The 26,184-nt window shown below is 52.4% G+C and overlaps 10 protein-coding genes and 1 non-coding gene across 11 annotated transcripts; 6 read left to right on the forward strand and 5 right to left on the reverse strand.

Annotated features, from left to right (window-relative positions):
- Nucleotides 1-613: 613 nt before the first annotated feature.
- SEPMUDRAFT_149841 (ribosomal protein L39e) lies at nt 614-1,345 on the reverse strand. Its single transcript, XM_016905803.1, has 3 exons — nt 1,310-1,345; nt 1,153-1,253; nt 614-1,059 (listed from the first exon to the last, which is right to left on the reverse strand). Exons 1-3 carry the CDS (start codon nt 1,313-1,315, stop codon nt 1,011-1,013), a joined length of 156 nt encoding a protein of 51 aa, XP_016760179.1. The 5' UTR covers nt 1,316-1,345; the 3' UTR covers nt 614-1,010.
- Nucleotides 1,346-1,559: 214 nt separating this feature from the next.
- Nucleotides 1,560-2,351, forward strand: SEPMUDRAFT_149842 (uncharacterized protein). The gene is made up of 3 exons (XM_016905804.1): nt 1,560-1,739; nt 1,793-1,888; nt 1,943-2,351. Exons 1-3 carry the CDS (start codon nt 1,597-1,599, stop codon nt 2,034-2,036), a joined length of 333 nt encoding a protein of 110 aa, XP_016760180.1. The 5' UTR covers nt 1,560-1,596; the 3' UTR covers nt 2,037-2,351.
- Nucleotides 2,352-2,621: 270 nt separating this feature from the next.
- SEPMUDRAFT_149843 (uncharacterized protein) lies at nt 2,622-4,936 on the reverse strand. The gene is made up of 4 exons (XM_016905805.1): nt 4,737-4,936; nt 4,481-4,650; nt 4,257-4,386; nt 2,622-4,204 (listed from the first exon to the last, which is right to left on the reverse strand). The coding sequence occupies exons 1-4, from the start codon at nt 4,926-4,928 to the stop codon at nt 2,867-2,869; spliced, it is 1,830 nt and encodes a 609-aa protein (XP_016760181.1). The 5' UTR covers nt 4,929-4,936; the 3' UTR covers nt 2,622-2,866.
- A 1,342-nt stretch (nt 4,937-6,278) lies between these two features.
- On the forward strand, nt 6,279-7,671 carry SEPMUDRAFT_149844 (60S ribosomal protein L2). The gene is made up of 3 exons (XM_016905806.1): nt 6,279-6,319; nt 6,477-7,087; nt 7,141-7,671. Exons 1-3 carry the CDS (start codon nt 6,304-6,306, stop codon nt 7,276-7,278), a joined length of 765 nt encoding a protein of 254 aa, XP_016760182.1. The 5' UTR covers nt 6,279-6,303; the 3' UTR covers nt 7,279-7,671.
- A 319-nt stretch (nt 7,672-7,990) lies between these two features.
- On the forward strand, nt 7,991-10,099 carry SEPMUDRAFT_149845 (BAR-domain-containing protein). The gene is made up of 3 exons (XM_016905807.1): nt 7,991-8,470; nt 8,526-9,087; nt 9,140-10,099. The coding sequence occupies exons 1-3, from the start codon at nt 8,344-8,346 to the stop codon at nt 9,771-9,773; spliced, it is 1,323 nt and encodes a 440-aa protein (XP_016760183.1). The 5' UTR covers nt 7,991-8,343; the 3' UTR covers nt 9,774-10,099.
- A 300-nt stretch (nt 10,100-10,399) lies between these two features.
- SEPMUDRAFT_133990 (sulfur metabolism negative regulator) lies at nt 10,400-11,581 on the reverse strand. Its single transcript, XM_016902601.1, has 3 exons — nt 11,367-11,581; nt 11,208-11,296; nt 10,400-11,129 (listed from the first exon to the last, which is right to left on the reverse strand). The coding sequence occupies exons 1-3, from the start codon at nt 11,431-11,433 to the stop codon at nt 10,782-10,784; spliced, it is 504 nt and encodes a 167-aa protein (XP_016760184.1). The 5' UTR covers nt 11,434-11,581; the 3' UTR covers nt 10,400-10,781.
- A 524-nt stretch (nt 11,582-12,105) lies between these two features.
- Nucleotides 12,106-14,716, forward strand: SEPMUDRAFT_87571 (glycosyltransferase family 22 protein). The gene is made up of 2 exons (XM_016910449.1): nt 12,106-12,480; nt 12,544-14,716. The coding sequence occupies exons 1-2, from the start codon at nt 12,357-12,359 to the stop codon at nt 13,941-13,943; spliced, it is 1,524 nt and encodes a 507-aa protein (XP_016760185.1). The 5' UTR covers nt 12,106-12,356; the 3' UTR covers nt 13,944-14,716.
- Nucleotides 14,717-14,971: 255 nt separating this feature from the next.
- Nucleotides 14,972-15,052, forward strand: SEPMUDRAFT_t40. The gene has a single exon. It is a non-coding gene; the product is annotated as a tRNA-Thr (tRNA).
- A 762-nt stretch (nt 15,053-15,814) lies between these two features.
- On the reverse strand, nt 15,815-16,580 carry SEPMUDRAFT_149847 (uncharacterized protein; the record flags this gene model as incomplete). Its single annotated transcript, XM_016905808.1, has 2 exons — nt 15,815-16,259; nt 16,356-16,580. Coding segments are annotated over 2 exons (472 nt in total), but the record flags the coding sequence as incomplete, so codon positions are not given.
- An 895-nt stretch (nt 16,581-17,475) lies between these two features.
- SEPMUDRAFT_149848 (Sec8_exocyst-domain-containing protein) lies at nt 17,476-21,051 on the reverse strand. The gene is made up of 2 exons (XM_016905809.1): nt 20,610-21,051; nt 17,476-20,376 (listed from the first exon to the last, which is right to left on the reverse strand). Exons 1-2 carry the CDS (start codon nt 20,899-20,901, stop codon nt 17,561-17,563), a joined length of 3,108 nt encoding a protein of 1,035 aa, XP_016760187.1. The 5' UTR covers nt 20,902-21,051; the 3' UTR covers nt 17,476-17,560.
- A 177-nt stretch (nt 21,052-21,228) lies between these two features.
- On the forward strand, nt 21,229-25,359 carry SEPMUDRAFT_149849 (uncharacterized protein). The gene has a single exon (XM_016905810.1). It carries the CDS (start codon nt 21,419-21,421, stop codon nt 25,073-25,075), a length of 3,657 nt encoding a protein of 1,218 aa, XP_016760188.1. The 5' UTR covers nt 21,229-21,418; the 3' UTR covers nt 25,076-25,359.
- The last annotated feature ends 825 nt before the right edge of the window (nt 25,360-26,184 follow it).

Genomic DNA, 26,184 nt, shown 5'->3' on the forward strand with positions numbered 1-26,184 from the left:
TCTCGTCCCCTTCCCAAGTCGAGGCGGGGCATCGCGCTGACAGTCTTGGTAGCGACGCGCCTGATAACGCCTGCATTGGACTAGCCAACTAGGAGGGATGACTGGTCGATGGAATGGCGAGCGCGTTGGTAGTCATGATGGATGGTTGTTGTATGTCGGAGGAGATGGGAAGAGAGTACATGTGGTTTGGAGTCCTGAGGCAGAAATCCAGGCCATCTTGAACTTGGCCTTGGCTGTCTACGCAAAACATCCATCCACGCATACCTAACGCTGCTCGATCTATCGACAGCGCAGTCTCACCATGTTGGACTTATGCGGACAGACAATAAAAAGTACTGTTCGACTACTGTAGAGAATGAGAAAACGAGCAAGATAAGACAGCGTGAATAATATGACTTGCGCGAACATGAAGAGCTTCGATACAAGTAGAATCATGATTCAATCTCGACCAGCGGCATGCTCGAATCAGGTATGATGAAGGCATGCAGGGTCGAGTAGTACCCGCGGGTATCTCGATTTTCCTCATACTACTTACCCACGCCGTAGCCTGTAAATGCATATGGGGATCCATTGCTTTGCACTGGTAGTTCAGCTTGAATGTCGAAGACAGGCTGTGAACCATAGTCATATCGTGATCGCTATAGCCTCTGCGAACGGTACTCCGGCAGGGCCAACCATCCGTCGTGAAGTAGTTAGCCAAACAGCCCTCGGCACGAGAGAAAGAAAAAACAGAGTCATGGCATTTTCAAAGCTTTCTCATTTGCATGTCCGCTATCTCCTCAGCAAGACTTGATCATAGCCAGCATAAGTAGCATTCCATCGCTCCATGCGATACTAACGCCTGATGTCCATAACGCGATGCAATGCTTCTTGGTCCCAGAGTCCGCCGCAGCCATCCAACACGTATTCAGCGCCGATGGCTGCAAACGTCCTCCTCTCGATTGAGTCGTGGTATATCGTAGTGCCGCTTGACGTCCGCTGAGAGTAGTATCGTAGTTGGGGCGAGTCGCTTAGATACCGATGCGAGTCTTGCGCCAGTGTCGTCGCTTAGCGTTGTAGCTGGAAGCTGTTAGTCCTCGTTCCAGTCCCATCTAATTTCTCTCCCTCATGGTTTCCTCTGCTCAATGTTCGCATGAGTCGGCGTGATCGTACCGGATGGTGTTGCCAGTTCTCAGGCGGATCCACTGAGGAATTGGGCGGTTCTGCTTCTGAGCCTTCGCAAGCTTTTGCTTCGTGCGGAAGGTCTTGTGGGACTGCAAGCAGTTTATTAGTTCATCATAAAATCCGTGGACCTCATCGGCATACGTACAGGCATCTCGACGGTGTTGTGCCTGATATCTCGCTGGGTGATGTCGTCTCTTCACTTCGAGCGGGCGTGGACGTTCTTGGATTTCGAGATTCGCACGCGGAAAGAGCCGCAGCTCTTGGCGTCTGCTCTTCCATGTTTCTCCGTTCCGTCATCCGATACTTGGTTGTCCCTTGCAACCATGCGACCACCCACGACCTACTGCCAAAATAAATACATACAATGTACAATTCACATAACACCAACACTTCGTGGACAATCTCCAAAGCACACCAGAACCTACGATAGCAATGTCTCAGTCACTCAACTCCGCACTCGCTGATCGCGACGTCAACGCATCGATTGCATCCAATGCGCAGGTCGAAACAGCGCCAGGCGAGGAGAACACCAAGATGCAAGGCGAGCAGCACAAGGCAGTCTCTGGCCTGAATGGGTGAGCATAATATGCATACAAAATTGCGCACTTAGGTACTAACGGCCACTCAGCAAGAGTAATGGGACCTACGTCTCTCCCTCGGATGCTATTCTCAGCCCCGCCAGTCAGAAGCTTGCAGGCTTCAAGCAAAGACAGATCAACAAACAGTAAGTGTCGGTCGGCATGGAGCAGCAGCGATTCCAGGTATTAATATGCTTCAGAAATAGCAAGACTGGTCCAACAGCTCGCTCGCTTTTCTCCCGCACAGCCAGCACAGCGAGCCAGCTCGAAGATTCGGACGACGTAAAGCAGTAGTTGCTCACGAGACCTACTCCCCTGAAAGATGCCATAGGCTGGACCTGAAGGCTGCGCTTGCTTTTGCGATACCCATAATGAATCACTATTGCCATTGGCACAAGGCGTTTCTAGGAATGAGAATGATGGGACTTTTGAGCCCTGGGATGGCATGGAATGGATTTCTCCTTTTGGGAAGGGGTATCGAATTGTGGACACTCTTTCGTTTTCTCATAGACTCTACACTGGATCAGGACAGATCAAGCAACTTGGTTAATGTTGCAAAGCTAAGAGGTCAAGAAATTGGACTCGCCAATGTCGTACTCTAAATTTTTCTTATGCCTCCTCTCCCTCTATCTTTTCCTCTTCCTGGTCTAGGAAAATTTTCCTCAAAATTTTGTGCTAGACAACTACTATTCCGAGAGAAATACTAGGCATATACGTCTATTGCGCATGTCGAGCGAGGCAGGATGATCTCGCAGCCTGCGAGTCATAACAAGAGTGGCATCCACGAAGCGAGGTTGCTGAAGGAGTGGATTGGGCTTTTCACTTCTCGTCGAGGACCTTTGCATCGACTTGGACACTTGGACGCTGTCGGAAAAGGGATATTTCAAGCTTCATCATTATGCTAGTATTATGACACCTCTACCTGCTGCCATGTGAATCGCTAGCAAAGCCTCTCTCTTTTCAGGCCGCTGTCGGGACCTCGCTCGAATCGTACACAACATCAGAAATCGTGGCAGACATCAGCTCCACCTGTACTAAAGCATTTACTCGGAAGAGGCTTTTCATGGTAGATATTCCCCGCATTTCGAAGGTGTTGTTCATGTTCTAGTCATAGTACGGCCACACTACTGGATCTGGCCACCATGTCCGCCATTTCCGTTGAGCATACTCGTCGTAGAATAGCTGTTTTGGAATTTCGCATGCGCTGAGTACGCTGGAACCACAACTTGTGGTGATCTCCTAGGCGAGGTTGGCGTCAGGCTATCAATACTGGTCAGCGCCAGAGGAGCCTCGGTAAGAACGCTCGTCTTGGTCGCTTCCAACTTTGCTTCGCCATTCGTCGTCGTAGAGGCAATCTTCTCATCTGTCGGCCCAGGAGCGCATCCCAGCGCTGTATCCTTTTCACCCGAGACAGAAGGACTGGTTGGCGGTGTATTGCGTGACTGGACTGACGCCGATTGCGGGATTTTGAGCTTTACAAGCAGGCTTTTTGGAACATCGTCAAGTCCATCATCCTCATCCTCGCTGGGCTCCGAATCGACATCTGGCGCATCAGGCATTTCATCGTCGTTCTGATCTGAGTTCCATTCATCGCCACTGACAGCGTCATCTTCTTCACTCATGGCATCAATGTCGTTGTAGCCATCGATATGCTTTCGCTTTCGTGGGTTTTTGTCGGCATAATTTACGTTCCTGTTTCCTCTCGAAGGCCTGCCACCAGATTGCACAGGATCTGACTCCTGCGAATCCGCCCGTCCAGATCGCGCTTCTGTATCGTTATCCGGCCCTAGCTCGTCAGTGCTCATGACGTTCGTGCTCAGCAAAGATTCGCCATAGTCTCCTTGTCGTGGCTGCTTGATCTGTCGACCGGAAGCAGTATATTGCGGACCAGTCTCGAACGGGGTGCTTCTCGCAGACTGGTGGCGCGTGGAGCGGCGTGTAGAAGTATTGTCCGAATCATCTCCTCCCTCGTCGTCATAAGTATACCGCGTCCGCTTCCCACGAGTGCGACCTTCGTAGATCCCGAAACCAGGCTCCGGTCGCGTGAAGGCTGCACGACGCTGTTGTCGATATATGCGGCGATTCCTCTTCTCTTCTGTGGCCTCAAACATTGGCACGGCGTTCGTGATCTTTATCGCCAGTTTCCGCGCCTTTTGCGATCCGTCCTCCTTTTCAAGCTTCTCTGCCAGTGCTTTTGCCTCGTCAATTGTGCCAGCTTGGCTATACCAATGCGCGTTCCTGGTGTACCTGCTGCCCTCTCTGTAGATCCTGAAGCTTGTATCGTCAAGCCCCTGGATTAAAAAGTATCTTCTATTGTCTCCATCCATACCCCATGGCTGCACCGACAATGGCTGATTCTCGTCATCGCTATGTCTCTGCTGCTTATACTTTTCCTTGATCGTGCCAGCCACCTGTTCGGAAGAGCCTAGTGACCAAATCACGAGAGTGCGTAAGAAGTTGAGCTGTGCGGCTATTAGCATTGCAGACAAGCGATTCATTAGGCTTGTCACGCACCCTCTCACTTGGAGACATGTTGTTGAAGTCCTTTCCTCCATGAAGCGGATTCTGGCCAGCCCACTTGTAAGGCCATTCCTTCTTGTGGGAGAGAACTGCTTCTTCGATTGCGCGGCCATACGCAGTCCGCCTATTCACCATGATGGCATTAGCCCACGTATCCTATGAAGACCATCGCTGTGACGGCCGCCCCTGCTCCTCTCTCCGCGGAAGGATCATCTTACTCGACCGGCTTCTTTCTGTTCAACACTAATCCTAGCAAAGCACACAACAATTGTTGGATTTCTGGACTCGGCACGGTATCGACAACGCCTCGCTCAATATCTTGGGGCCCGAATTGAGGACATTTGCCAGGGAAGATTTCGGTGAAGCGCGATCGGAACATTACCAGGAACTATGTAGAAATGTCAGCCAGCGCGATGAAGTTGACTATGACGCGATTCAAGCGCGCCATTTCGTGTCAAAAGCTCATATACGCACTGCAATGTCCGGATTATCTGCCAGGACCTCTTCATGAGGTGGTGACGGTGCTCGTTTTGGCCTGGGAGGCGAGGCTTTCGGCGGAGGAGCAGCCTGCTTTGTTGCTTTCTTTGCCTTCTGAAATATGGGCGCCAGCTGCTTCACTGTCTCTTCTGGCACCTCCGATAGGCTGCTGTCTGAGTCGGAGTCCATGGCGGTTGTTGTCATGTTGCGATGCTGGTTAGCGCGTGGAAGGTTGGAGGTCGAGTTGAGAAGTACAGGTAGGTAAGGTAGCAAGGGAGGGTAAAAGGACAGTGCCGAGCCAATGACAGCGGGGCGGTGAGGCGTGAGGCAGCGAGACAATATTAACACGAGTTTGTTATTAAGTCACTATCTAGATATATTGTCGGAGCTCATGGACCCGCATGAGTGCTCTCATTATGCTCAATGGATAAATCGTACTGGTAGAGTCCAAGCCTCGATCTCCGAGGTTTTTGGCAAGCGGATCGCGAGCAAGTAGCCAAATTTGCCGCTCCAGTATTGATGTTAAACTTGTGGAGGCCTCTCGCGCCTTTGTATGCCCTTATTCAGTGCTTGTAGCTCTGCTGTAGCTCTGCTGCAAGCGTCCTGTTCTCCCCATCAAAACGTCGCAGGATTGGACGTGTCTTATGTAGAAGGCTAGGGAATCTACGCGTCCGTACATGCCTTTCGCCGCCTTCGAGATTCGCCCTGTGCAAGTCTTCCACAGTTCGAGCTACTGGTCTTCCAACAAGCATCTACATAAAGTCCATGTTGATGAGCAGAGCTTATGCGGCGTCAGGGATAGTCTTTTCGTGTGCGCGAGCATGCGAAGCTGAGCAACGTGAATGAGTGTGATCAAAGTTGTCATCGTCATGACTTGTGCGTCGATCAGAATCGCGCTTGCGGTATCATTGCCCGTTGAAACCTGCTAGGCCTGACTATGGTAGCGGATGTCGCACAATTCTGGCATTCAGGTGACGATTGGGTACATCACAGTCACCTTGGCTTTCGGGATACTAATGTCGCAGGTTGTCTTGATATGGATTGTGTCAAAATTTGGCGGTTCAAGACCGAAAGAGGCCTTTTCCCGATTGGAAATCCTGAGAGCCGATCCTGAAGGTTGCGTCTGTCTTTTGCGCTCTAGACTCCTCGCAGCCTAAACCACGATGAAGTCAACCACGAGTCGGCATCAGAACTTCGCGGGCAATACAGGTACCATTTTGTATACGCTTTGTGGTGCGTCTCTGCATGTCTTCATCAAATGTCGCTTTCCGGGGCAGGATCGAGAAACGCGAGGCGGGAAACCAGTTGATATGAGCATCAAGAGTTTCGCACCAAGTATTCTCAGCGCGAGAGACTTTCTATGGCAATGGAAAACGATGTTGAACAGCCAGTATGTGGGTGTGCAGGTTGGATTGCGAAGATGGAGGAGGAGGAGGAAGTCGCGCGGAACGCCAAGGCTCATTCTTACTAAGCCCAGAACAAGCCGCACCTTCGAATTCTCAAAGACTTCGCCGACGTCCCTCTTCTGGCTACACCCAGCGACAAGACAAACACAACCGCTACAATGGGTCGTGTCATTCGTAAGTGGCACCCCTTTCAAGAGAAAATGGACAGGCGAAACAATACAGACGGAAGATGCACACTGCGGACGCTGGCTGCGATCAGAAAGCCTCATATTCTGCTGCCATCTTCCTAGACTCCAGCATTGGCAAAATACACATACTGACAGAATCAAAGGCAACCAGAGAAAGGGTCGCGGCTCCATCTTCACGGCCAACACGCGCCTCAACAAGGCCCCAGCGAAGTTCAGAACGCACGATTACGCGGAACGCCATGGCTACGTTCGTGGTGTTGTGAAGGAAATTGTCCACGATGCCGGTCGTGGTGCGCCCCTCGCGAAGGTCGTCTTCCGTGATCCATACCGTCACAAGCTCCACACCGAGACCTTCATCGCCAACGAAGGCATGTACACCGGCCAATTCATCTACGCCGGCAAGAACGCTTCTCTCACCATCGGCAACGTCCTCCCACTCGGCTCTGTCCCAGAAGGTACTGTTGTGTCCAACGTGGAGGAGAAGGTTGGCGACAGAGGCGCACTCGGCAGGACATCTGGAAACTACGTCACCGTCATTGGCCACAACCCAGACGAGGGCAAGACCCGTGTCAAGCTGCCATCTGGAGCAAAGAAGGTCGTAAAGAGCTCTGTCCGTGGCATGATTGGCATTGTTGCTGGAGGTGGACGTACCGACAAGCCTCTCATGAAGGCTTCGCGTGCTAAGCACAAGTTCGCTGTCAAGCGTAACTCATGGCCAAAGACTCGTGGTGTTGCCATGAACCCCGTGGATCACGTAAGGGAGCCGAAGAGTCTAGGATATTGGGTACATGCTGACAATTCCTCTAGCCTCACGGTGGTGGTAACCACCAGCATATTGGTAAGGCCTCGACCATCTCTCGTTACGCCGCACAAGGTCAAAAGGCCGGTCTTATTGCTGCCCGAAGAACTGGTCTCCTGCGTGGTACTCAAAAGACCAAGGACTAGACGCCTCTCGGACGGTAGTGGTGTTGGGGGTTCAATGGATTTGCACTGCAGCATAAGCAGCTTTGTCACGGAATCAAGCGATGTCACGCAGACGAGGCGCTGCATACCAGGGTTCATGCGCAGATCAAATGATATCACGTTCAAAAGACTTCGCACCACATCCCTTTCAGACTCAGTCTCGGTAGCTATGATCAGTCCGCTTGCACTGTACGCTATACAGGGCAGCTGTAGTGTCCTGAAGGAGTTGGAAGGGAGGAAGGCCGCACAGTTGCGGAAGAGTGTGCTCGATCACAGACAGTTGACGAGCTGCATCATATGCTTCCCACCCATACTGCAAATGTCTCTGCTACATGTACCTCTGATGTTTCACAATGCAAGGTCCACCCATCTCTGTACCACATTTCGTGGAAAATGACACAACTTAGCTATGGAGGGACGCATCTAGTAGACACTTCCAAACAACCAACATGGACTCGCTGACCACCACCACCGTCTGTGCGCTGACTCCCAGCGTAGACGGCGTGGGCGGATGGAGAGACTAACCATGTCCATGTGTAGGAGGGGGAGACAGCGCTCTTTTAGACGTGACGCTAAAACAGCCTTTGCCCTTCCATTGTTCGCACCTAGATTCGCGTTCTCCAGACTCGTTCCAGAAACCCGTTTTGCGAAGCGCTGACGTGGACACATGTGCTCGGCGCTGTGCTTGTCCATTCCGACCCTCAGGTCATTCTTGTTTACCTAGGTACTTGTGCCTTATTGTTGTTACTGTCCAGGTAGTTCCTTGTCGAGGGCCGGAGTGCTTCTAGAACGACTCGCGTTGTTGGGATCTGACACTTTCCGCCACTGCCGTGCTTGCCCCCTCAGACCGACTCCCTATACCTGGTCAAACCCCCCTTTAGCTCGTGTGAGAGCAGGAAGTCAACGCAATCAGGCTGAGCCGCCCTTGTCCGCTCGGACGGCTTACGACGTCGCCAACAGTCCTACAGAGTGAAAAGCACCGGGAGGCTACAGCCATCATTCTCACACAGTCACGCCGACAAGCATCGAGGACGTGAAGCGGGCAAGATGAATATCAATAAAAAGTTCGACCGCATGAAGCAATGGGGAAAGGAGCGCATGGGAGGCGAGAAGCTGTCTGACACCACGGAGGAGTTCAAATCGCTCGAGCAGGAGATGACGCTGAGGCAAAATGGTATGACCGTAGGAGTTCACAAGACTGATGATGCGATATGCTAAAACCAGATCAGGAATGAGTCGACTGAAGAAGTCCGCCGATGTCTACGTCCAACACACCGCGAAGCGAGAGAAGTATCAGGAGAAGGAGCAGCAGCTTCCAGTGGCCTACTTTGGCAGCACGATGGTGGCACACGGGGACGACTTCGAACCGGATTCGGAATTTGGCCAGTGTCTCTCTATGCTGGGGCGAGCGAATGAGCGAATCGCACGTATGCAGGAGACGTACTGTGCCAATGCCACGAGTAGCTGGCTGGAGTCGCTGGAAAGAAGCTTGGTTCAGATGAAGGAATATGAGAAGGCAAGGAAGCAGCTCGAAAATAGAAGACTGGCATACGACACCGCGAGCCAGAAAATGCAGAAGAGTAAGAAGGAGGATTTTCGAATGGAAGAGGAGTTGCGTAATCAGAAGATGAAGTACGAAGAGAGCAGCGAGGACGTATACCGCAGGATGCTGGATATCAAGGAGGCAGAAGTGGACTCGGTGCAAGACCTTTCCAGTTTCTTGGAAGCAGAGTTGACGTACTACGATCGATGTCGCGAGGTGCTGCTGCAGCTGAAGCGAGATTGGCCAGCGTAAGTTTTCCTCCGTCCGCCTTGCAGATATCCTACTGACGAATCTTGAAAGCTCCACCCAACTATCCCGCTCCAACAATGCCTCTCCTGTCAATGGTAGAGGGAGCGGCCCTCTCGAACGGCGCAGCACTCGTTCACGTGCTAGCAGCGTCAACGACCGCTTCAACACAATCGACGAAGACGATCCTCTTCCTGCACCTCGACGCCCTACAATCTCGTCTCGTCTACCATCAGGCGCCAATTCCCCCATGAAAGAACTCCCTGGATTTGATATCCCCACAAGACCCGGCATCCGCAGCGCGAGTAGTACCGGCTTCGAGGGCCCAATGTCGTCGTCCTACAATGCTCGAGCCGAGAGTCCTGCACACGTGCCACGAATAACAAGAGCTCCTACCGAGCCCAGTACACTTCTAGGCGCACGCTCCAACCTACGAATCACCAAGAGCCGAGAGGGTAGCCAACCTCCGACATCGTCGCATGAAGGAGTGTTTGCGGATGATCAGGTTGAGAATGGTGGAGTCTCACGATACGATGAATTGCAGAGAACAACGAGCTATGGTCCAGATGGAATGGCGAAGAAGGCTCCTCCGCCGCCGCCTCCTTCGAGGGCTAGCAAACCTAAGCCACCTCCACCGCCTATGAAGAGAAGTGCTCTGAGCACGAGTGAGGTGCCATCTTATCACTAGCTGTCATCATTTCTCAGCTGTGAGAGCTGACCAAGGTTCTCTGCGATGCTGTCGATCGTGGGCTGCCGGTTCAACACTAAAGCTTGGAAGTGGAGAGTAAAACTTTGAAGCTTCCGAAGAGAACGATGAACGCTCTGAGCGATCCGTTCAACGATATTGGGAAAGTTCAAGGGGAAACATAGTCTCTGAATAGCATGAGCGAAGGAGTCCGGGGGGAGGTTGAACAACTGCTTTGAGGGCTGTATACCCGTATTGATCTTCCAAGAGAGGATAGCGTACCTAGATGATAACTCGTGCTGAGCGCGAACAGCGAAGCAATATCTGAGCTTGATTTTGAAATTGTCGGTTCCTGGTCGTACTGCCTGACCGCTGCTGATGACCTGCCATCGAGATGTCGTGCTCGTCGTTGCGGCCATGCAGTTTGGCAGAATTGCCCGGGTCTCGACAGATGTCGTCTAGTCTGACCGCTCTTCTTTGCGACCTGGCTGTGAAATAGTCTGAAAGCCTGGATTCAAAGTGTCAGCACCTCTGCTCAAAACAGCGAGATGTGAAGAGATGCAGGTAGCTGTGGCAAGCTCATGTCAGTATGGAGAGCTCGGCGCATGTACAGGAGAACAGTGTAAAGTGGTAAAGTTGTCAAAAAAGTCTCATTGAAGCTGTCTATACAAGCACAGCCCTCTTGTGCCTGACCGCGTTCGCCGACGCTTTGCGTACGCATGCCCCAGCTCGCTTGCCCAGCCGCGGTCGACCAAAAGAGGCGACCTGCGGACACTGGCGGTAGCATGCTCCCATTCGTAGTCTTCATAACGTTAAGCAGCAGCAATCATACTCTCTTATGCACCGAACGCCATGCAGCCATATCCATTTTATTGTAGAAATGTGCCGCCCCTCAGTGCGCAAGTCGCTGGTCCGGGCATAGTTGGAGGGGTATGTTGCGGGTACTCGCAAGCCGCAGCATATCACCAGCGGTGATGTATGGCGGTAAAGATGTGTGTCCTGGCGAGCCGTTTAACGGTCCTCAGCCCACTCGTTTTCGCGACGAATCTGATCCTCCTCCTCTGGGGTGAAGTCATTCTGAATGTTGAAAGTCTTCCGAATCTCTTCTGGCGACTTGCCCTTGATCATGTTCGCAACAGTCTTGCACCCAACGTCAAGAAGGGCCTTGATGTCCATGTAGTTGGCGGCGAGGATAATCTCAAAGAGCATCTCTTGGTCAACCTGCATGAACTTCTGGTCCCAATCCTCTATGTCGGTGGTTTTCTTGCGCGAATCGGCGTCGTCGTCCTGAGTTGGAACAGGGTCATTCTTGTGGTGCTCACACCACTCGAGGACCTTGCGCAGAACGGCCTCAGAGACCTGTATGGACCAGTGTCAGCGAGAATCCAGAGTGTTGCCGGGACGGATGCGATGATGATGGTGGAGTCAGTGGCCTACGTTCATGATTGGGATTGGCTCCTCGCCTGGAGAACCGAGATCCTCGATCATGTTCTTGATGAGCATAGAGCGCTCGGCGACCTTGCGCTCTGTGAGAACAGTCAGCATGTGACATGCATTGAGATGAGCAGTGGTCGCAGTGGAAGAGCGCGGAATTACGGGTGACGATAGAGATGTTGTCGCTTGAGACCAGCGTGATAGGCTGCTCGCCCTCGGAGGTAGACATGATGCCGTACGGAGGTGGTGGATGGGGGGTGGGCGGTGGGTAAAGGTGTCGAATGAAGCGGTGGATGCGTTGCTCGCTGTTGTTGCTGTTTTTGTCGTTGTTGTTGAGGTGGTGTGCTGCTGGAAGGTCGATGTTGCTGTGTGCGTCAGGTAAGAGGCAGTGGAGGTAAGTAAGTTCGTTTGGTAAGGTAGGTCATAAGTGCAAGTGGTGTTGCTTGCCTCAGGTCTGTGTCTGCCTCTGGCCCTCTGTCTGAAGCGGGAGCGGGCCGTTGACCAGGGTCTCAGATAATCTCTCTGAGTCTCTGTCACTTTCTTTGGCTGATTCACCTGATTGCAATAGCAAACCCCGATGCGGTCAGCCTGTCACTCTGTCACTCTGGGCGCGTGTGAATACATGTACACGATGCGGCGCAGTAGGCGACGAATCATCAATAATGCAGCCTGTTGTGAGGCACAGATGCATGCATGTCCTCATTGCTTGCAGTATACCTGATGTAAGCAAGACACGCCGCATGCACAGATTATGGCAGAATGCAGAATGCCATATGCCACACGTTTCCAGTAAGGCACTGCAGTCGCACGTGCGTGTGGAAGATCATGTACATCACTTCACTTCACTTTCAGTTTACTTCACTCACTCGCTCACTCCAACAAGGTTCCATCTGATGGCGGCGTTGGTATGGACCTGTCTGTGATTGCGAAGTTGGTGCCTGAATACTCCGTCTGTGCGCTCCCCCACGCGGTCGCATTCTCCAGACGCGACCGACGTGTCTCGCGATCTTCTGTCTCGGGCCACATGTCTAATCCTCCCGTCCACGTTCTGCTCACCACCCACCATACCTCATGCCGGGAATCTGTGAGTCGCTTCTCCCACATGTCACAGCATACAGCGAGAAAGTGTCTTGAACGCAAAGTGGCCGCGCGATGTGGGCCAGAGACGACTTGCTGCTGGTGCACTTGCTACTGGTGCTGGTGAGGCTGTACTTTGCTCTATCGCCCAGCTACATTCATCCCGACGAGCACTTCCAGGGGCCGGAGATCATCGCTGGTAGGTATTCGAGAGCACTGAGTCGTTCGTGAGATGGAGGCCGAGATTGACCTTCTTCACCAGGCGAAGTGTTTGGCTATCCTACCTACAAAACTTGGGAGTTCACATCCGCCCATCCCATTCGCAGCATATTCCCCTTCTGGCTCGTCTATGGCTGGCCACTGACGGTCCTCAAATGGGTACATGAAGGACTTGGCTACGGATCTGTTCAGCCACAGACTGCCTTCTACTGCCTGCGATGTCTCATGTTCCTACTCAGCTTCGTTCTGGGCGATTGGGCTCTGTACGAACTTTTGCCGTCTCCCAAGGAGCGCCGATCAGCCATCGTCCTAGTTGCGTCCTCCTACGTGACTTGGACGTTGCAGACCCACACCTTTTCGAATAGCATCGAGACCATTGCTGTGCTCTGGTCGCTCGTTCTGATCAAAAGGCTTGCAGAGCATACCGCGATCCTTCAGTTTCAAGTGTGCTGCGGACTGGCCTTCCTCTGCGTTGTGGGCATCTTTAATCGCATTACCTTTCCAGCATACCTTTTGATACCCCTAATTCAACTTCTACATGGATTCTACCTCCAGCCGCTCCGTATACCAGTCATGATCGCAGCTGGACTTCTGACAATGGCGGTAGCCATCACCATGGACACAGAGTTCTATAGCGGCTACCGACCTCATTTCAGACACCTCTTCCATAATGCTGTCCTCACACCGCTCAACAATCTAGCTTACAACGCCGATTCAGCCAACCTCGCCAAACACGGGTTGCATCCTTTTTGGCAACACTGCGTCGCGAACCTCCCACAACTGATAGGCCCAGCCTTCCCACTCCTCATGCTGTCAAGTCGAAGATGCGTGCTCTTCTGGTCAGCCATCGTAGGAACTGTAGCTTTGTCGTTCTTTCCACACCAGGAGCCTCGATTCTTGCTTCCAGCTGTCCCTCTTCTCCTCGCCAGTGTCAAGATACCCAAACGTGGTCAACGCTACTGGCTTGCAGTCTGGTTTCTGTTCAACATTCTTGGTGGTGTGCTATTCGGTGTCTACCACCAAGGCGGCGTAGTGCCTGCGCAGACTTGGATCGCACAACAGCCCAATGTGAGCCAGACACTTTGGTGGAAAACCTACAGTCCGCCGCGATGGCTGCTCAACGGGAAAAGCGAAAGCATCAATACGACTGACCTCATGGGCATGAAATTGGAGCCGATGTTGGAACAGCTGCAAGAGCATGCGCAATGCGAAGATGCGCGGAATAGGACATTATTGGTCGCACCGAGCAGTGCTACATCCTTGGATGCTTACACGTGGCCGTCGAACACGGGCCACAGCTTAATCTTCTTACGTCTCTGGCACTATAGAAGCCACATTGGTTTGGACGACATGGACTTTGGCGACGATGGCGTGCTTTCCACATTGCAGCGTGTAGTGGGGAGAAGAGGATTAGTGGTGTGGCAGGTCAGCAAAATATGCTAATCGACGTCCAGCTGGCCAATACCAGGACGGACTCCACATCTCCCGAATTATGCCGCTCTGTCGAATGTCGGCCACCTTCAACAGCAACTAATTTCACGGCTGCCAGCGGATCGACGTTGTTTCTTGCATTCAGCAGGACACGGCGGTTGCATAGCGATCCCTATGCCTGTTTATACATTTCCTTCGTCGTGCTAAATGGCCTTTACACAAGCCGCCTCACCTCTCCTACGGTCCAGACTATCCTAGCCTCCGACTTGGAGAGCATATCGCTAGACGAACTCACACCAGTGTCTGGACGTGTCACCACTCCAAGCATGGCTAGAGACCGTGCTAGAGCACTTCGCGCAACTGTCCCAGCGCGATTGAGAGCTTTAAAGGTGGATACCGTTGTTGAAATACGACAGAGGGGCCAGAAGGGTCGTGACTGTGGTATGCACAATAGTCCTGCTATCATGCTAGGCCTTGCTGCCGATGTCCTGATACGTCTGATTGCGGCCATTGCTCTGACTGGATATAGCGGAGCCCTTCATGCCACATGTGGCATACACGCTGTACAGTGGAGGTACCGAAGGACTGGATGGAGTTCACCAGGCCGCATCCAACGATTTATTGCATAACGTTTGCGAGACTTTTGATATGCTGGTTATGATTTAGAAAGGGGGAAGATGCAGATGGTCAGATTATTATTGGTATCGCCTTTTCGTTCGAAATGACATCTTCCGGCACAGCTATAATCGAAAATAAACTTGATCAGAAAGAGGGAAGGAACTGATAATATACCTGGTACCTATCAACACAGCTTGTACTAAATCACGAACTCTAACGCCAGCTTCTGCCGGCCTTGGCACGACCGTCGTTTCTCGCCGGCCTTGACTCGTACTCCACAGAGCCAAATTTATTCCGTCTTCAGACACACAGGCTTGATCGCCGTCCCGCAAGGCTTGACAGATCACACCTACAGCTTTTGATGGCCTTGCCTTCGAAATGAGCTATCATATACAATTTATGGATCGAGCCGGGCATCCATGGCCCGCTTAGCTCAGCGGTAGAGCGCGTCACTAGTATCAAAGCTCATGACGAGGTCGTCTGTTCGATTCAGGCAGTGGGCACATGATTATCGCCGTCGAGGTGAATGTGAGCGATGAGCTCTTCACTTTTTGGGATTTTTCTTTTGGATTTCCTGGATTCTCTTTTCCGGGGGGAGAGGTCTTTTTCCCGGCCGGAGTTGGAGGATTGTCGAGGCGTGCTGGGCTTGTCAGAAGGGCGAAGATGACTAGGAGGTACGAGGGCAACGACTAACTGCGGGATCTTCGATAGATGTTGATCAATAGTATTGCAACAAACTTGAAGCTTGCACATTATTGCGGTTAGCAGCGAGGTCGATCTAACGATGGTATTATCACATTTTGGTTTACTTTCAAACTGAAATACCAGGGAAATCGAATGGTGCTTGTTCCGTGAGAACGGCGAATTGGTAAATATCACCGGCTCACATCACATCTATGACTTTATAGCATCGCAGATACCATCTCATCGACAATGAGAACGACGGGGCCCGAATTCCAACTCATCGCACCAACTTCGTACATTGCAGCTAGTAACGAGGTAGCAGCGATAAATAGTGATTGATCGATCGATTCCATTGCTCAACTCATCAGTACATATACCAGCCCATACTTTGCACTGAACAACAGCAAAAATCACCTGATATTTCACTTCATCTCGTTCTTTCCTTGATTATGGGTAAACGAAGTTTGCCAATCATTGCGGTCAAATTAGGTATCGATCGACCTTGTTGTCTTTTTTGATCTTGTTTTCAGGATGGGATGGCGGAATGATTGACCTCGAATTCGATGCTGAGAACTCCTCTCTCTCTCTCTCTCTCTCTCTCTCTCTCTCTCCCCGCGAGATAAACACTCATTCGGCGTCTTGTACCTCTCCTCTCCTCGGTGGTATATGTACATAGCTTGCGTAGCCTCCATGTCTCGAGACATTCCAAATCCATTGTGTGAGTGGGTCGGATGATTAGCACTATACCGGACTTTCTCTCATCAACCAAAAAGTTCCAATTAGCACACAATCGTCCGCAGCGGCAAATCCTGATAAGCTTCAAACTCCTTCATCAATTCGTCCTCGTCCCAATCCCTCTCCGGTTCCGTCCCAGCATATCCGCCATCCTTGTCCCGTTGAAAGTACCGTTTGTAGTCGCGACGAGGCATCTTGACCGCCTTGTAGCGTTCTTCTTTCTCGGCGCTGTGATCGAAACTCGAGCCTATTCGAGTAGAGAGTCGACGCAGAAATGATCGTGGTTGTGGTCTGTCGGTGATGATAATTGATGCCTTTGAAGTAAGCGAGAGTTCGACGGTTGTTGTGGTGGTAGATTAAGTAAGATTGGCATAGGTATTATCATACCGACTGGGGAGATCATCTGCGCCATCGACAGACTGTTTTCTGAACGTGTTCCGCAATCGAACAGTTACGATTATCACGTCGTCATCTGTGGGTTCGCGAGCCTCACGCTCGAAAACGACACCTGCGCCGTAGCCTAGCGATCGAGTCCTGACGTGATTGGCGTCAAAGGTGCTCTGGTTCCGAGGGGAGGCGAATAAGCTGCCCCTTCTCGCTGCCGGATTCATGTCTCTATCTGTTGGGGAAATGGAGTTACTGCGATCCGAACTGGGAAATCCAAAGTCGAGTCCTCCCAGGTCGGCGTGACTTTGTGACGGTGGCAACGGAGCACTTGTGCGGCGGGCTGGTGGTGTGGTGCGTACCAGAGATGACAGCATCGGTGCGACGATGAATGGGTGTGCCATGGCTCAGAGCTTTATGATATGGTCTTGTTACAAGCAGACTCGGCAAAAACACCATGCTCGAGTGGCGGATATCCCCAGATGATAGCTGCACCGACCAGGACGATTTCGGGTATTGCGAGATGTGGTATACTGAAGAGTGGGGCACGTAAGTCACTTGTGACCTACTTGATCTCTTGACATATGGTGATCGTTGGCGTGCGGGCGGCCCCCGGAAACCAGGAAGCTTTTCACGGGGTAGTAGGATCCGTGAAGACTAGGGACGGCCTCTTGACGAGTTGGTCTCCGTGCTCACCAATAATAATAAGGCTGCGGCAACGCAAACAAGAGTCTCGAAGCTCTTTGCCCTCGTGCTGATCTGCGTGTCAAGCCACGCAAATAATGGCACTCTCACCACCTCGGCACAGGTAGAAGCCGTGGTGGCTGGACGCTACTTGGTACATTGAGCGCCTCCCGCAGTTGCAGTGGCGACACTCACCAAATAAAGTACATCTGATCACAAAGAGGTGGCCCAGGAGTGAAGTGTATCACGAGAGTGAAAAGTGTGAAGTTGTAGGACGGATGATGTCGGCTGACTACTCCACATTGCTGACTGTGAGGGGATTGAAGTTAAGGTAGCAAAGCGGCACAAGGGGAGCCTGTCCGCCCCCTTGTGAAGAGCCTACCCAATGGCATCATTTTCAAGCTGGAGAGACAAGTGCGCAACTGCGATGGAGATTATTGAAGGACAATGTCTGAAATTCGCCAAAGTTAGCTAACACAACTTTCCTTTATTGCCAGAACAACTTCTCAAGCAGCAACAAACGACTATCCAATGTTAGCTACGAGCTCATCCAGGGTTCCATTTCCACTTCCACGATCTCGCTTTTCAACCCATACTAATCGTGCCAAAGTCTTGAGGTCCTCCGGCGCATATCCACTCTGCGTGCCCGCAGCAGCAATAGTCGCAGGTTCACGCATTTCGTAGAATCTCGCAGCATACTTCAAGCTTGCGTCCTGTTGCATTGAAGCTTTGAGAGTCTGCTGCAATACTAGGATATTCAGACCCATTCTGTCGAGACCATACTCATCAAGTGCTTGCACGCAGCCAACAAGTGATACTAGCGCATTGTTCGCCAGTACATGCAGGTTGGCTGTCAAGAAGTTGTACTGGGGAGGCAGTAAATTCGCCGATATAGCGCTGTCGTAAGTTCCCAGACTTGCAGATAGATGCAATATGGCGGGGTCGGGGTCGTTGTAGGGCTGGCCTAGAGCGTAAGTGGTGTCTAGCGCAGTATATATGCCATGCAAGAGATGCAGGCGAAGGTCGATGTGCAAAGTTCGAAGTATGAGTGATGCCACTTCCGTGAAAGAGGCGATGACAGCGTCGAACCCCGCTGCAGTCTGCTGGTCCAGTGGTAGGTAGGGTCCGTTCGGTGCTGAACCGGCAATGGAGATCTGCGTCCATCGCCTGCGTTCATGAGCCTGCATGCTCGATGTGTCGATCGCACGAGGAGAGACATAGCGCAATTGCTTGCACTGTGCAGACAGCCACTTCATACTGGTGTGCAAGGTGCATAGCGCAGATATAGCTTTTCGGTCAACGATCAGGTCTGCTTCTTCGAGCCGCGTGTTCTTGACCTGACGAAGCAGAAGAGCGGTCTCCTTCTCAGCCAGCACAATCGGGTCGTTGACATCCTTTCTCGAAAGTTCGATGACAACTTTGTTGACCTCCCCATCAGTCGCAAGATGTGCTGCTAACCTCATCTTGGTGTTGCCATTCTCGACGAGAGCACGCTGCAGAAGGCCCCTAGACCACTGGTAGCATTTGTCATAGTATGTCCGCATCTGGGTGACGATAAGCTGGCTGAAACTTTGATCATGCGGTAAACTGTCAAGCATAATGCAAAATGCTTCGATGAGCTCGTAAAAGCGAGTGGTCCCTTTGAAGATCGGTCGTTGCGCAAGGGATTGCCATTTTGGGTCTGTTTGGAACGCGTCCATCTCGGTCATGTTCCTCTCGCACAAGTCGAGTAATGTCTCGTCCAGCTGGGGATAGAAGACATTGATCAGAAAGTCGTCGAGGAAGGAAGTCAATGTACTGGGTACCACGCCAGACTGTGGTGGTACGACTCCGCGCAGTCTTGTGAGAAAGTCTAGAGACGGCTTGAGCAGAATACCCATATTGAACACACTAGGCTCAACAAGCAGCTTGTGTCCGGTCGCTGATATGTCTGTGACGGTGTTACGGTCCTGCTTGGCATTCTGTGCGTTGCTGCCAACAAGACCAGGAACAGATTGCTTGAGAATCGCTTCGAGGTCGTCCCTTTCTGTGGCAAGCTCAGTTGACTTATTGTCGGCCTCCGATAGCTTGAACAATCTTCGGCTTCTGTCGCGAGGCTGCTGATGGAATATGTTCATGTTAGGGTCATTTTCCTGCCGCGTCCTCTGTCCCAGGTTGCCATTCGTGGCCAGATGATCATGAAGAAGGGACCTTATCTCGCTCTGCAGTAGCTTCCAAAGCTCACGGAAGCTTCGATTCAAGCCAGCTGATTCGTCATGATCGTCCCGTTCAATAATGGCTGCCATTACGTCGTGAAAGACACGATGCCCTTCCGCGATGGCCTCGTATTTGGCGTACAACGTCGTGAGCAAGTCTTCCAGAGTTTCCTTGCGCTCTCCGTCTGCTCCCCAGGTGATTCCCATGGCGTTTCTTTGTAGCTTCGCCGCGGAGCGCATGACAGCAGGATGCCGTTGCTCGACTTCCATGTGAGATCGCTCTACGACAGTGAAGAGCTCGACAGGTAGGCGGTGTTCAATTGCATCTACTGCATTTTCCAATCTGTTCATACGATTGAGGGACTCTACGAGAAGTTGGATGTAGTAGAAGGTATCTGCTTCAGGATTCCTAGTCGTGTCCTCCAGCATGGGCTTGGTCGCGTCGAAGCTGTCGAGGAACTCGAACATGGCGCGCTCGCCATCATCGATGGTCGTGCTGGTGGGGTCTTGCCGGGTGTGCGCTTTCCACCTCTCCTCGCAGTACGGACTCTTCAGATATAGATGGTTATGCAGCTCTTCGATGAGGATATCTGTGAGGGAATGCTCTTGGTTGCTCAAGTACACCTTGAGATCACTCAAAGCACCAATCTCCTCCATATCCGGCTTGCGCATCAGCTTGAGCGCATCCTGCAGTGTGTCCGCGGCGCCCAGGAAGCGCTTCTCCGATATCTGGGTCTCGAGCTTCTCGGGCACTTGCTGCAACTGCTCGATCGTCCCGAGAACTTGCAACATCTGATCATAGCTTTGACTGCTGTGCGCAAACGCCCTGAGCTCAGGTCTGGTAGTGGCCAAACTACTCTTCGCTTGCACCAAGCCGGCTCGGAGGTTACGCACTCGAACTTGCGAGCTATGTATAGCCGCCTGGATCTTGTGGAAAGTACCGATACTGCTATTGAATCCTTGGTGGTGCTCATTTACTATAACTTTGAGCGCATTCTGCAGCTGCGTATGCGCCTCGCCAAATTGCTGGGACTGATCTGCGAGACCGAGGGAAGAGTTGTCCATCAGCTGCAGGGCGACCTTGACGGGTATGCAGTTGTCGGTGGCCATGAAGGACCATTGCTGCTCGATAAAGCGAAGGATGTCTGTAGTTCTAGTCAGACTCCATCTCTGATCGCCCTTGTCACGACCCGCCATGACTCCAGCAGTCTACATCTGGCATGAGGAGGAGAAGGAGGTTGGCTCGACGTCGCGGAGTTGCAGCTATGCCTGCGATATGGCTCGTCACCGGCGAATTGCCGCAGTCACACCTACCCATGCCCGCCGTGCTGCCTTCCTGCTCGTCTCATGGCGTGATGAGCCACTGGGACGGACTTACCATCCACTTGGCCACTCGCAGAGCCATATCGTGCAGCTGTTCGACTCCTGCTGCGACTCTGGCTCTGGTCATAGTCTCGGCTCCGTCGCTGTGCGTGGCCGCGATCCAGCCCGCCTCGACCTATTCCCCGGACGCGTGCTGCTCCCGTATGGAAGCCTTTGGGCGGGGGCGCGCCGCGCGATCGACTCCTTTCGGCGTCGCTGTTGTCTCTGCTGCTGTCGTTGTCGAAGTTGAAGCGCATCAGAGGTGAATCACCACTGCCGTTCAAGTAGCCATTTCGAAAGGAGGCCATGATGATTGCGGGAGGCTGTCCTATCCTCGAGGGTGGGGGAGCGTGATGTGCACGGGGACGTGCTAATCCGTCATAATGGTGGTCGCATCACGCTCGCGAGTACAGCGCAATGAGATATGTAGAAGTGCTACAAATGCTGTCAAATGCTGCTTTGCCGGGATGTTCTCATGGTGGACACTTCCGTGTACCTACCTCCACCGTATGCAGACGCGCCGGGGCCTCACGAGCAAGGTTCGAGATCCCGCAGAGCCGCATGCACTTTTGTCTGGAAAGCGCGTCCGCACCACACCTTCCATCTCTACTTGACATCCTCGCGCACACCTCGACCTTCCATCTCTACTTGACATCCTCGCGCACACATCGACGTCTCCATCAACTCCTCTCGAGTCTCGACCTCATCGACTTGTCGCGTCATTCATACTGGCGCAGTCTTGACTCCTCTTGTATTGCACGATCGGTCGTAGCCGACATGCGATAGGAGCAACGGAGCAACGGAGCAGGAGCTGCGGACATCACCATGGCTGCCGTCCCTAATGGATATACGAACGGCGTGAATGGCCATGCCGCCAACACCGCCGTCGCCGCAAAGAGCTTCGAGCGCTTCGCCGACGTCCCCACCGTCATCGACATTCCTGTCCGCGGCGACGACGGAGATGAAGCTGTCAATGTGGACCTCAGCGAGGCTCTGGACGATGTGGGCGAATTATGCGATCTTCTGGAGACCGAGTGTGTTGCGAAGAACTATTGGATCACCATTGCGCTCGCCTACGTCAAACAAAAGAGGGCGAACATGGCAGTGGACATTCTGAAGCGAGGGTTAGAAGCACTTCGAGCTGGTCGAGACGAGGACAAGCTGAGTCTGCTGACGTGCATGTGCTGGGTGTACCTCTGGCAATGTCGAAGAGCGCCGAGAGTCAAGCCCACGCAGCCCAAGGAAGGACAGACAGATGAGCGGCTCAAGGAGAATTGGCTCGCTCTTGCAACTAGCACTCTCAACGATGCTTCACGCATTAGTCCTTCATATCCACCGCTCTTCCTGGCTCGGGGGACATTGCTTTTGCTGAAGGCATCATTACAGCCGCAAAAGTTTGGCCCTGGCGGAGAGCATTCTGATCGCGCAGATACGCTGAAGCAGGCATCAAAATGCTTCGACGATGCGTATCGCACTTCAGGCAACAAGAATGTTCTGGCAGTCATGGGCAAGGCGAAGGCCAATTTCTCGATGGGCAAGTTCGATCAAGCATACGTGTTATACCAACAGGCTCTAGAGCGAGCGCCAGACATGGTCGATCCTGATCCACGCATTGGAATCGGCGCTTGCCTATGGCAGCTGGGTCACAAGGAGAACGCGAGGGAGGCATGGGAGCGCTCCTTGGAGCTCAACGAGTCTTCGACGATTGCGAACATCCTCCTCGGCTTGTATCACCTTGATCAAAGCAGCCACTACAACTCGAACGACCCTGCTTTTGCGCCGATTTATGGAAAAGCGATGACCACGTACACGCAGACTGCGTTCAAGCTGGATGCCATGCACGCGCTCACGTGTGCAACATTCGGTGGCTACTTCCTACTGCGCCGAGCATGGGTCAACGTCGATCGTCTGGCCCGGCGAGCGATCGAGCACACAGATGTGAATGCCAGTGCAAGCGATGGCTGGTACTTGCTGGCGAGGAAGGAGCATTATGAAGGCGATCTTCAAAAAGCGCAGGATTACTACAACAAGGCAGACTTGGCTCGGGGTGGTGATGAACGAGGATATCTGCCAGCCAAATTCGGCGCTGCCCAGCTCAAAACGCTGATGAACGATTACGATGGTGCCAAGTTCCGGTTGGAGAAGATGGTATCAACGAACAAGAGTGTAGAAGCCATGACACTGCTCGGTATACTGCATGCGGAGGATGTGTTTGCGAAGCAGGTGACGGGTCTGAAAGAAGAGACGGCCGACTCGCGGAAAAAGGCCATCGCGCTTCTAGAAAGCGTGCGTGTCGCATGGAGGGACTCGAAAAAGAAAATATCGCCCGATTCTGCCGTGCTCCTGAACTTGGCTCGCCTATATGAGCAAGAACAGCCCGAAAAAGCTCTGGCATGTCTTCAACATGTTGAGCAGCTCGAGTTGGACGAGTTGGACGACGAGGATCTGCCAGAAGGCATGGAGGACGAAACTGCCATCTTGGCAGCCAAGCGCGAAATGCTGAGTCCGCAGCTGTTGAACAACATCGGCTGTTTTCACTTTCAGGCAGAGCGGTTATCACAAGCACGAGAAAACTTTCAAGCAGCTTTGAGGTCGAGTGTATCGATCAGCAATAAAGATGCGTCCGTGGACACAGATGCGTTGGTGTCGACCATCAGCTACAACCTTGGTCGCGTGTACGAAGCCGAAGGTATCGAGGACGAGGCGGAAAAGATCTACAAGAGCTTGCTCGATCGCCATCCCGACTACGTGGATGCGAATATCCGGATGGCATATCTGGCGCTTCGATCTGACCCAGTCAAGGGCGGCGAGGCCATAAAGCAGCTTGTCGATGCTGACCCAGGCAATCTTGAAGCACGTGCCCTGCACGGCTGGTATCTGAATCGGACCAAGAAGCGCACACTGGCTCTCAATGAGGACCAGGAGCAAAAGCACTACAAGCATACACTCATGACTTACGACAAGCACGATATCTATTCGCTCACAGGAATGGGCAATCTGAACTTGGTGATCGCTCGAGAAATGCCTCGCGACACTGATCAACACAAGGACCGCCGCAGTAAAACCTACAGCCGAGCCATGGAATTTTTTGACAAGGTCTTGACACTGGATCCAAAGAATGCATTCGCTGCACAAGGTGTCGGAATTGGCATGGTTGAAGAGCGCAAAGACACTGCTGCCGCAATCCATATTTTCTCAAAGGTGAGGGAAAGCGTCAAAGATGCGTCAGTGCACATCAACCTGGGTCACGTCTTCTGCGAACTCAAGCAATTTAGTCGTTCGATTGAAAATTACGAACTGGCCCTGGTCAAGTCTCGCGAGAAAGATCCTCAGATCATGGCATGCCTCGGGCGTGCCTGGTTAATGCGCGGTCGCACCGAGAAGAACCTGGAGCATTACAAGATGAGCTTGGACTATTCGCAACAAGCATTGGCTCACTCGCCCGAGAACATCAACTTCAAGTTCAATGTGGCCTTCGTGCAAATTCAGATTGCACAGCAGATGATTACTCAGCCCGAGGCGAACAAGACTCTGGTGGACGTGGAGGCGGCTAACAAAGGTCTGGATGAAGCCATTGAGAGTTTCATCGAGATCGCGAAGGGTCCGAGTCCCCCATTCCCCAGGCATGATATCGAGCAACGTGCCAACATGGGTCGCAACACAATGAAGAGGCAGCTTGCCACAGCGACCGAGAGGCAAGCCGAATACGAGCGGAAGAATGCAAATCGCCTCGAAGAAGCTCGCAGACGCCGTGAGGAGGAAATCCGCAAGCGTGAGAACGAGAAGCGAGCCGCACAAGAAAAGGCCGAGGAAGAGAAGCGAAAGCTGAGAGAAGAGCGTGAACGCATCCAGGAAGAAGATCGCAAGATCATCGAAAAGCGCCTCAATGACGAGCGAATCGCCGAGGAAGCACAGTACACCACTGATGAAGATGGGACCCGCAGGAAGCGCGAGAAAAAGCCGAAAGAGAAGCGACAAAAGCGCAAGAAGAAGGGCGAAGACTCTGATACTGACGCTGATGTCGCCGCCGATGGTACTGGAGATGAGGGAGGCAGGAGTCGACATCGGTCACGGGCAACTAGTGCAACCGGCAGCGATGGCGAGGGCCCACGTAAGAAGAAAAAGAGAAGACTCGAGCGCAAGGGTCAAGCTGTCAAGAGCAACTCAAAATACAAGTCTGCTGAGACTGTGCAGGATTCGGATGATGACGACGATGCTGGCCTCGCAGCTCCTGGCTCAACTCAGCCCAAATCAGACGACCCAGAATCCCCTGGCGTGGATGCAGGCGGCGATGAAGACAACGTGGCCGACGGAGGCGATGAAGAAGACGACGATCCATCTGCTGCTCGATCGACACAACGCAGAAAACCTGCTCGAGTCCTCGACGACGAGGACGAAGATGAGGAGCTGCCAGATGCAGCCTCAGCATTGGCCAATGGGAATGGGAACAATGGGGCTGTCACTGACGCCAGCGAGGATTAGGAAGCGGTGGAAGAACAAAAAAGCTACATTTGTCACAGTATTCTGACAATGACTGCGAGGTCTGCGGGTAGGTATGGCTTCATGATGAATTCGCAGCCTCCTGAGAAGACGACGACGAAGGTCAGGGAGCGTTGGAAGAGTAGTGTGGCCGCATAGATCCTCCGCGCCTCTCTTGGAACGGCGACAAGCATGAAGCAGATCAGTACCTTGGCCAGTGTTACATACTTCCATTGCAGATACCTTCCCGCTATAATCTTTGACACAATTCCCAGACCATCATCCACTGGCCCATTCATTCACATCAAGCTAGATTCCCTCCACAGCTCCTTCTGAAGTCTTCCCAACAGCTTCTTCCTCTCCGTCACACTACCCACCCTCCTCAGCACCACTATTACTACCACCAGCACCACATTCTCTTTCCATCAATTCCCTCCGTTCCTCGACCGACAATTCGATACTCTGCACACTTTGCTCCGTCGCAATCATGATTTCAGGCGTGCTGGCTCTACTACCACTACCACTACCACTATCAACACCACAACTACTACTACTATGACTATGACAGGTACCATCCCATCCACCGACCCATCCTTCCAAACCCAATTTCAACCCCGACCCTAAGCTTTCAACCCCTTCTTCTTCTTCTTCTTCTTCTTCTTCTTCCTCAACAGGACTCAACGGGAATTTCTTTTCCGCATGAATTTGCATGCAAGATTTTCGACCTCCGCTGCGAGGTTTCCATTTTGAAGTAGTTTTCTTCTTCTTCTTCTTTTTCTGCTTTTGCTCGGACGTGGGAATGGGAATGGGAATTGGAAGGGGAGATCCATCACTTGAGTTGTGTGGAGAATAGTTGAGAAGCGAGTGGGTTTCTTCTGTTGGACGTTGTTTGTCGAAGGCGTTACGACCACCACGATGACGAGAGGAGATGTTGTTGTTGATGTTCCAGAAAGGGAGGTTAGTGGGATGGGTGCTAATTTCATCGTTATCGTTGTCGTTGTTGTCGTCGTCGTCGTCGTCGTCGTCGTCGTCGTCGTCGTCGTCGTCGTCGTCGTCGCTGTCTTCTGCTTGGGTTCCTTGATACCAGACGTTGTTGGGAGTAGTGCATGCGA

This window comes from Sphaerulina musiva (assembly GCF_000320565.1).
Source record: "Sphaerulina musiva SO2202 unplaced genomic scaffold SEPMUscaffold_6, whole genome shotgun sequence".
Classification (NCBI taxonomy): Eukaryota; Fungi; Ascomycota; class Dothideomycetes; order Mycosphaerellales; family Mycosphaerellaceae; genus Sphaerulina; species Sphaerulina musiva.

Bases quoted from the DNA above. Each gene is read 5' to 3' on its own strand.
- SEPMUDRAFT_149841 (XM_016905803.1), bottom strand. The intron at 1,060-1,152 runs GTACGATCACGC...AACAGCTTCCAG, and splicing joins AGAACTGGCAACACCATCCG to CTACAACGCTAAGCGACGAC.
- SEPMUDRAFT_149842 (XM_016905804.1), top strand. From the start codon at position 1,597: ATGTCTCAGTCACTCAACTCCGCACTCGCTGATCGCGACGTCAACGCA. The intron at 1,740-1,792 runs GTGAGCATAATA...ACGGCCACTCAG, and splicing joins GCAGTCTCTGGCCTGAATGG to CAAGAGTAATGGGACCTACG. The intron at 1,889-1,942 runs GTAAGTGTCGGT...AATATGCTTCAG, and splicing joins CAAAGACAGATCAACAAACA to AAATAGCAAGACTGGTCCAA.
- SEPMUDRAFT_149843 (XM_016905805.1), bottom strand. From the start codon at position 4,928: ATGGACTCCGACTCAGACAGCAGCCTATCGGAGGTGCCAGAAGAGACA. The intron at 4,387-4,480 runs GTAAGATGATCC...CATGGTGAATAG, and splicing joins AACAGAAAGAAGCCGGTCGA to GCGGACTGCGTATGGCCGCG. The intron at 4,205-4,256 runs GTGCGTGACAAG...ATAGCCGCACAG, and splicing joins ACATGTCTCCAAGTGAGAGG to CTCAACTTCTTACGCACTCT.
- SEPMUDRAFT_149844 (XM_016905806.1), top strand. The intron at 7,088-7,140 runs GTAAGGGAGCCG...CAATTCCTCTAG, and splicing joins CCATGAACCCCGTGGATCAC to CCTCACGGTGGTGGTAACCA.
- SEPMUDRAFT_149845 (XM_016905807.1), top strand. From the start codon at position 8,344: ATGAATATCAATAAAAAGTTCGACCGCATGAAGCAATGGGGAAAGGAG. The intron at 8,471-8,525 runs GTATGACCGTAG...AAACCAGATCAG, and splicing joins GATGACGCTGAGGCAAAATG to GAATGAGTCGACTGAAGAAG. The intron at 9,088-9,139 runs GTAAGTTTTCCT...GAATCTTGAAAG, and splicing joins CTGAAGCGAGATTGGCCAGC to CTCCACCCAACTATCCCGCT.
- SEPMUDRAFT_133990 (XM_016902601.1), bottom strand. From the start codon at position 11,433: ATGTCTACCTCCGAGGGCGAGCAGCCTATCACGCTGGTCTCAAGCGAC. The intron at 11,297-11,366 runs GTAATTCCGCGC...CTGTTCTCACAG, and splicing joins CAACATCTCTATCGTCACCC to AGCGCAAGGTCGCCGAGCGC. The intron at 11,130-11,207 runs GTAGGCCACTGA...TGGTCCATACAG, and splicing joins AGCCAATCCCAATCATGAAC to GTCTCTGAGGCCGTTCTGCG.
- SEPMUDRAFT_87571 (XM_016910449.1), top strand. From the start codon at position 12,357: ATGTGGGCCAGAGACGACTTGCTGCTGGTGCACTTGCTACTGGTGCTG. The intron at 12,481-12,543 runs GTAGGTATTCGA...CTTCTTCACCAG, and splicing joins GGGGCCGGAGATCATCGCTG to GCGAAGTGTTTGGCTATCCT.
- SEPMUDRAFT_149848 (XM_016905809.1), bottom strand. From the start codon at position 20,901: ATGGCCTCCTTTCGAAATGGCTACTTGAACGGCAGTGGTGATTCACCT. The intron at 20,377-20,609 runs GTAAGTCCGTCC...CTAGAACTACAG, and splicing joins TGCGAGTGGCCAAGTGGATG to ACATCCTTCGCTTTATCGAG.
- SEPMUDRAFT_149849 (XM_016905810.1), top strand. From the start codon at position 21,419: ATGGCTGCCGTCCCTAATGGATATACGAACGGCGTGAATGGCCATGCC.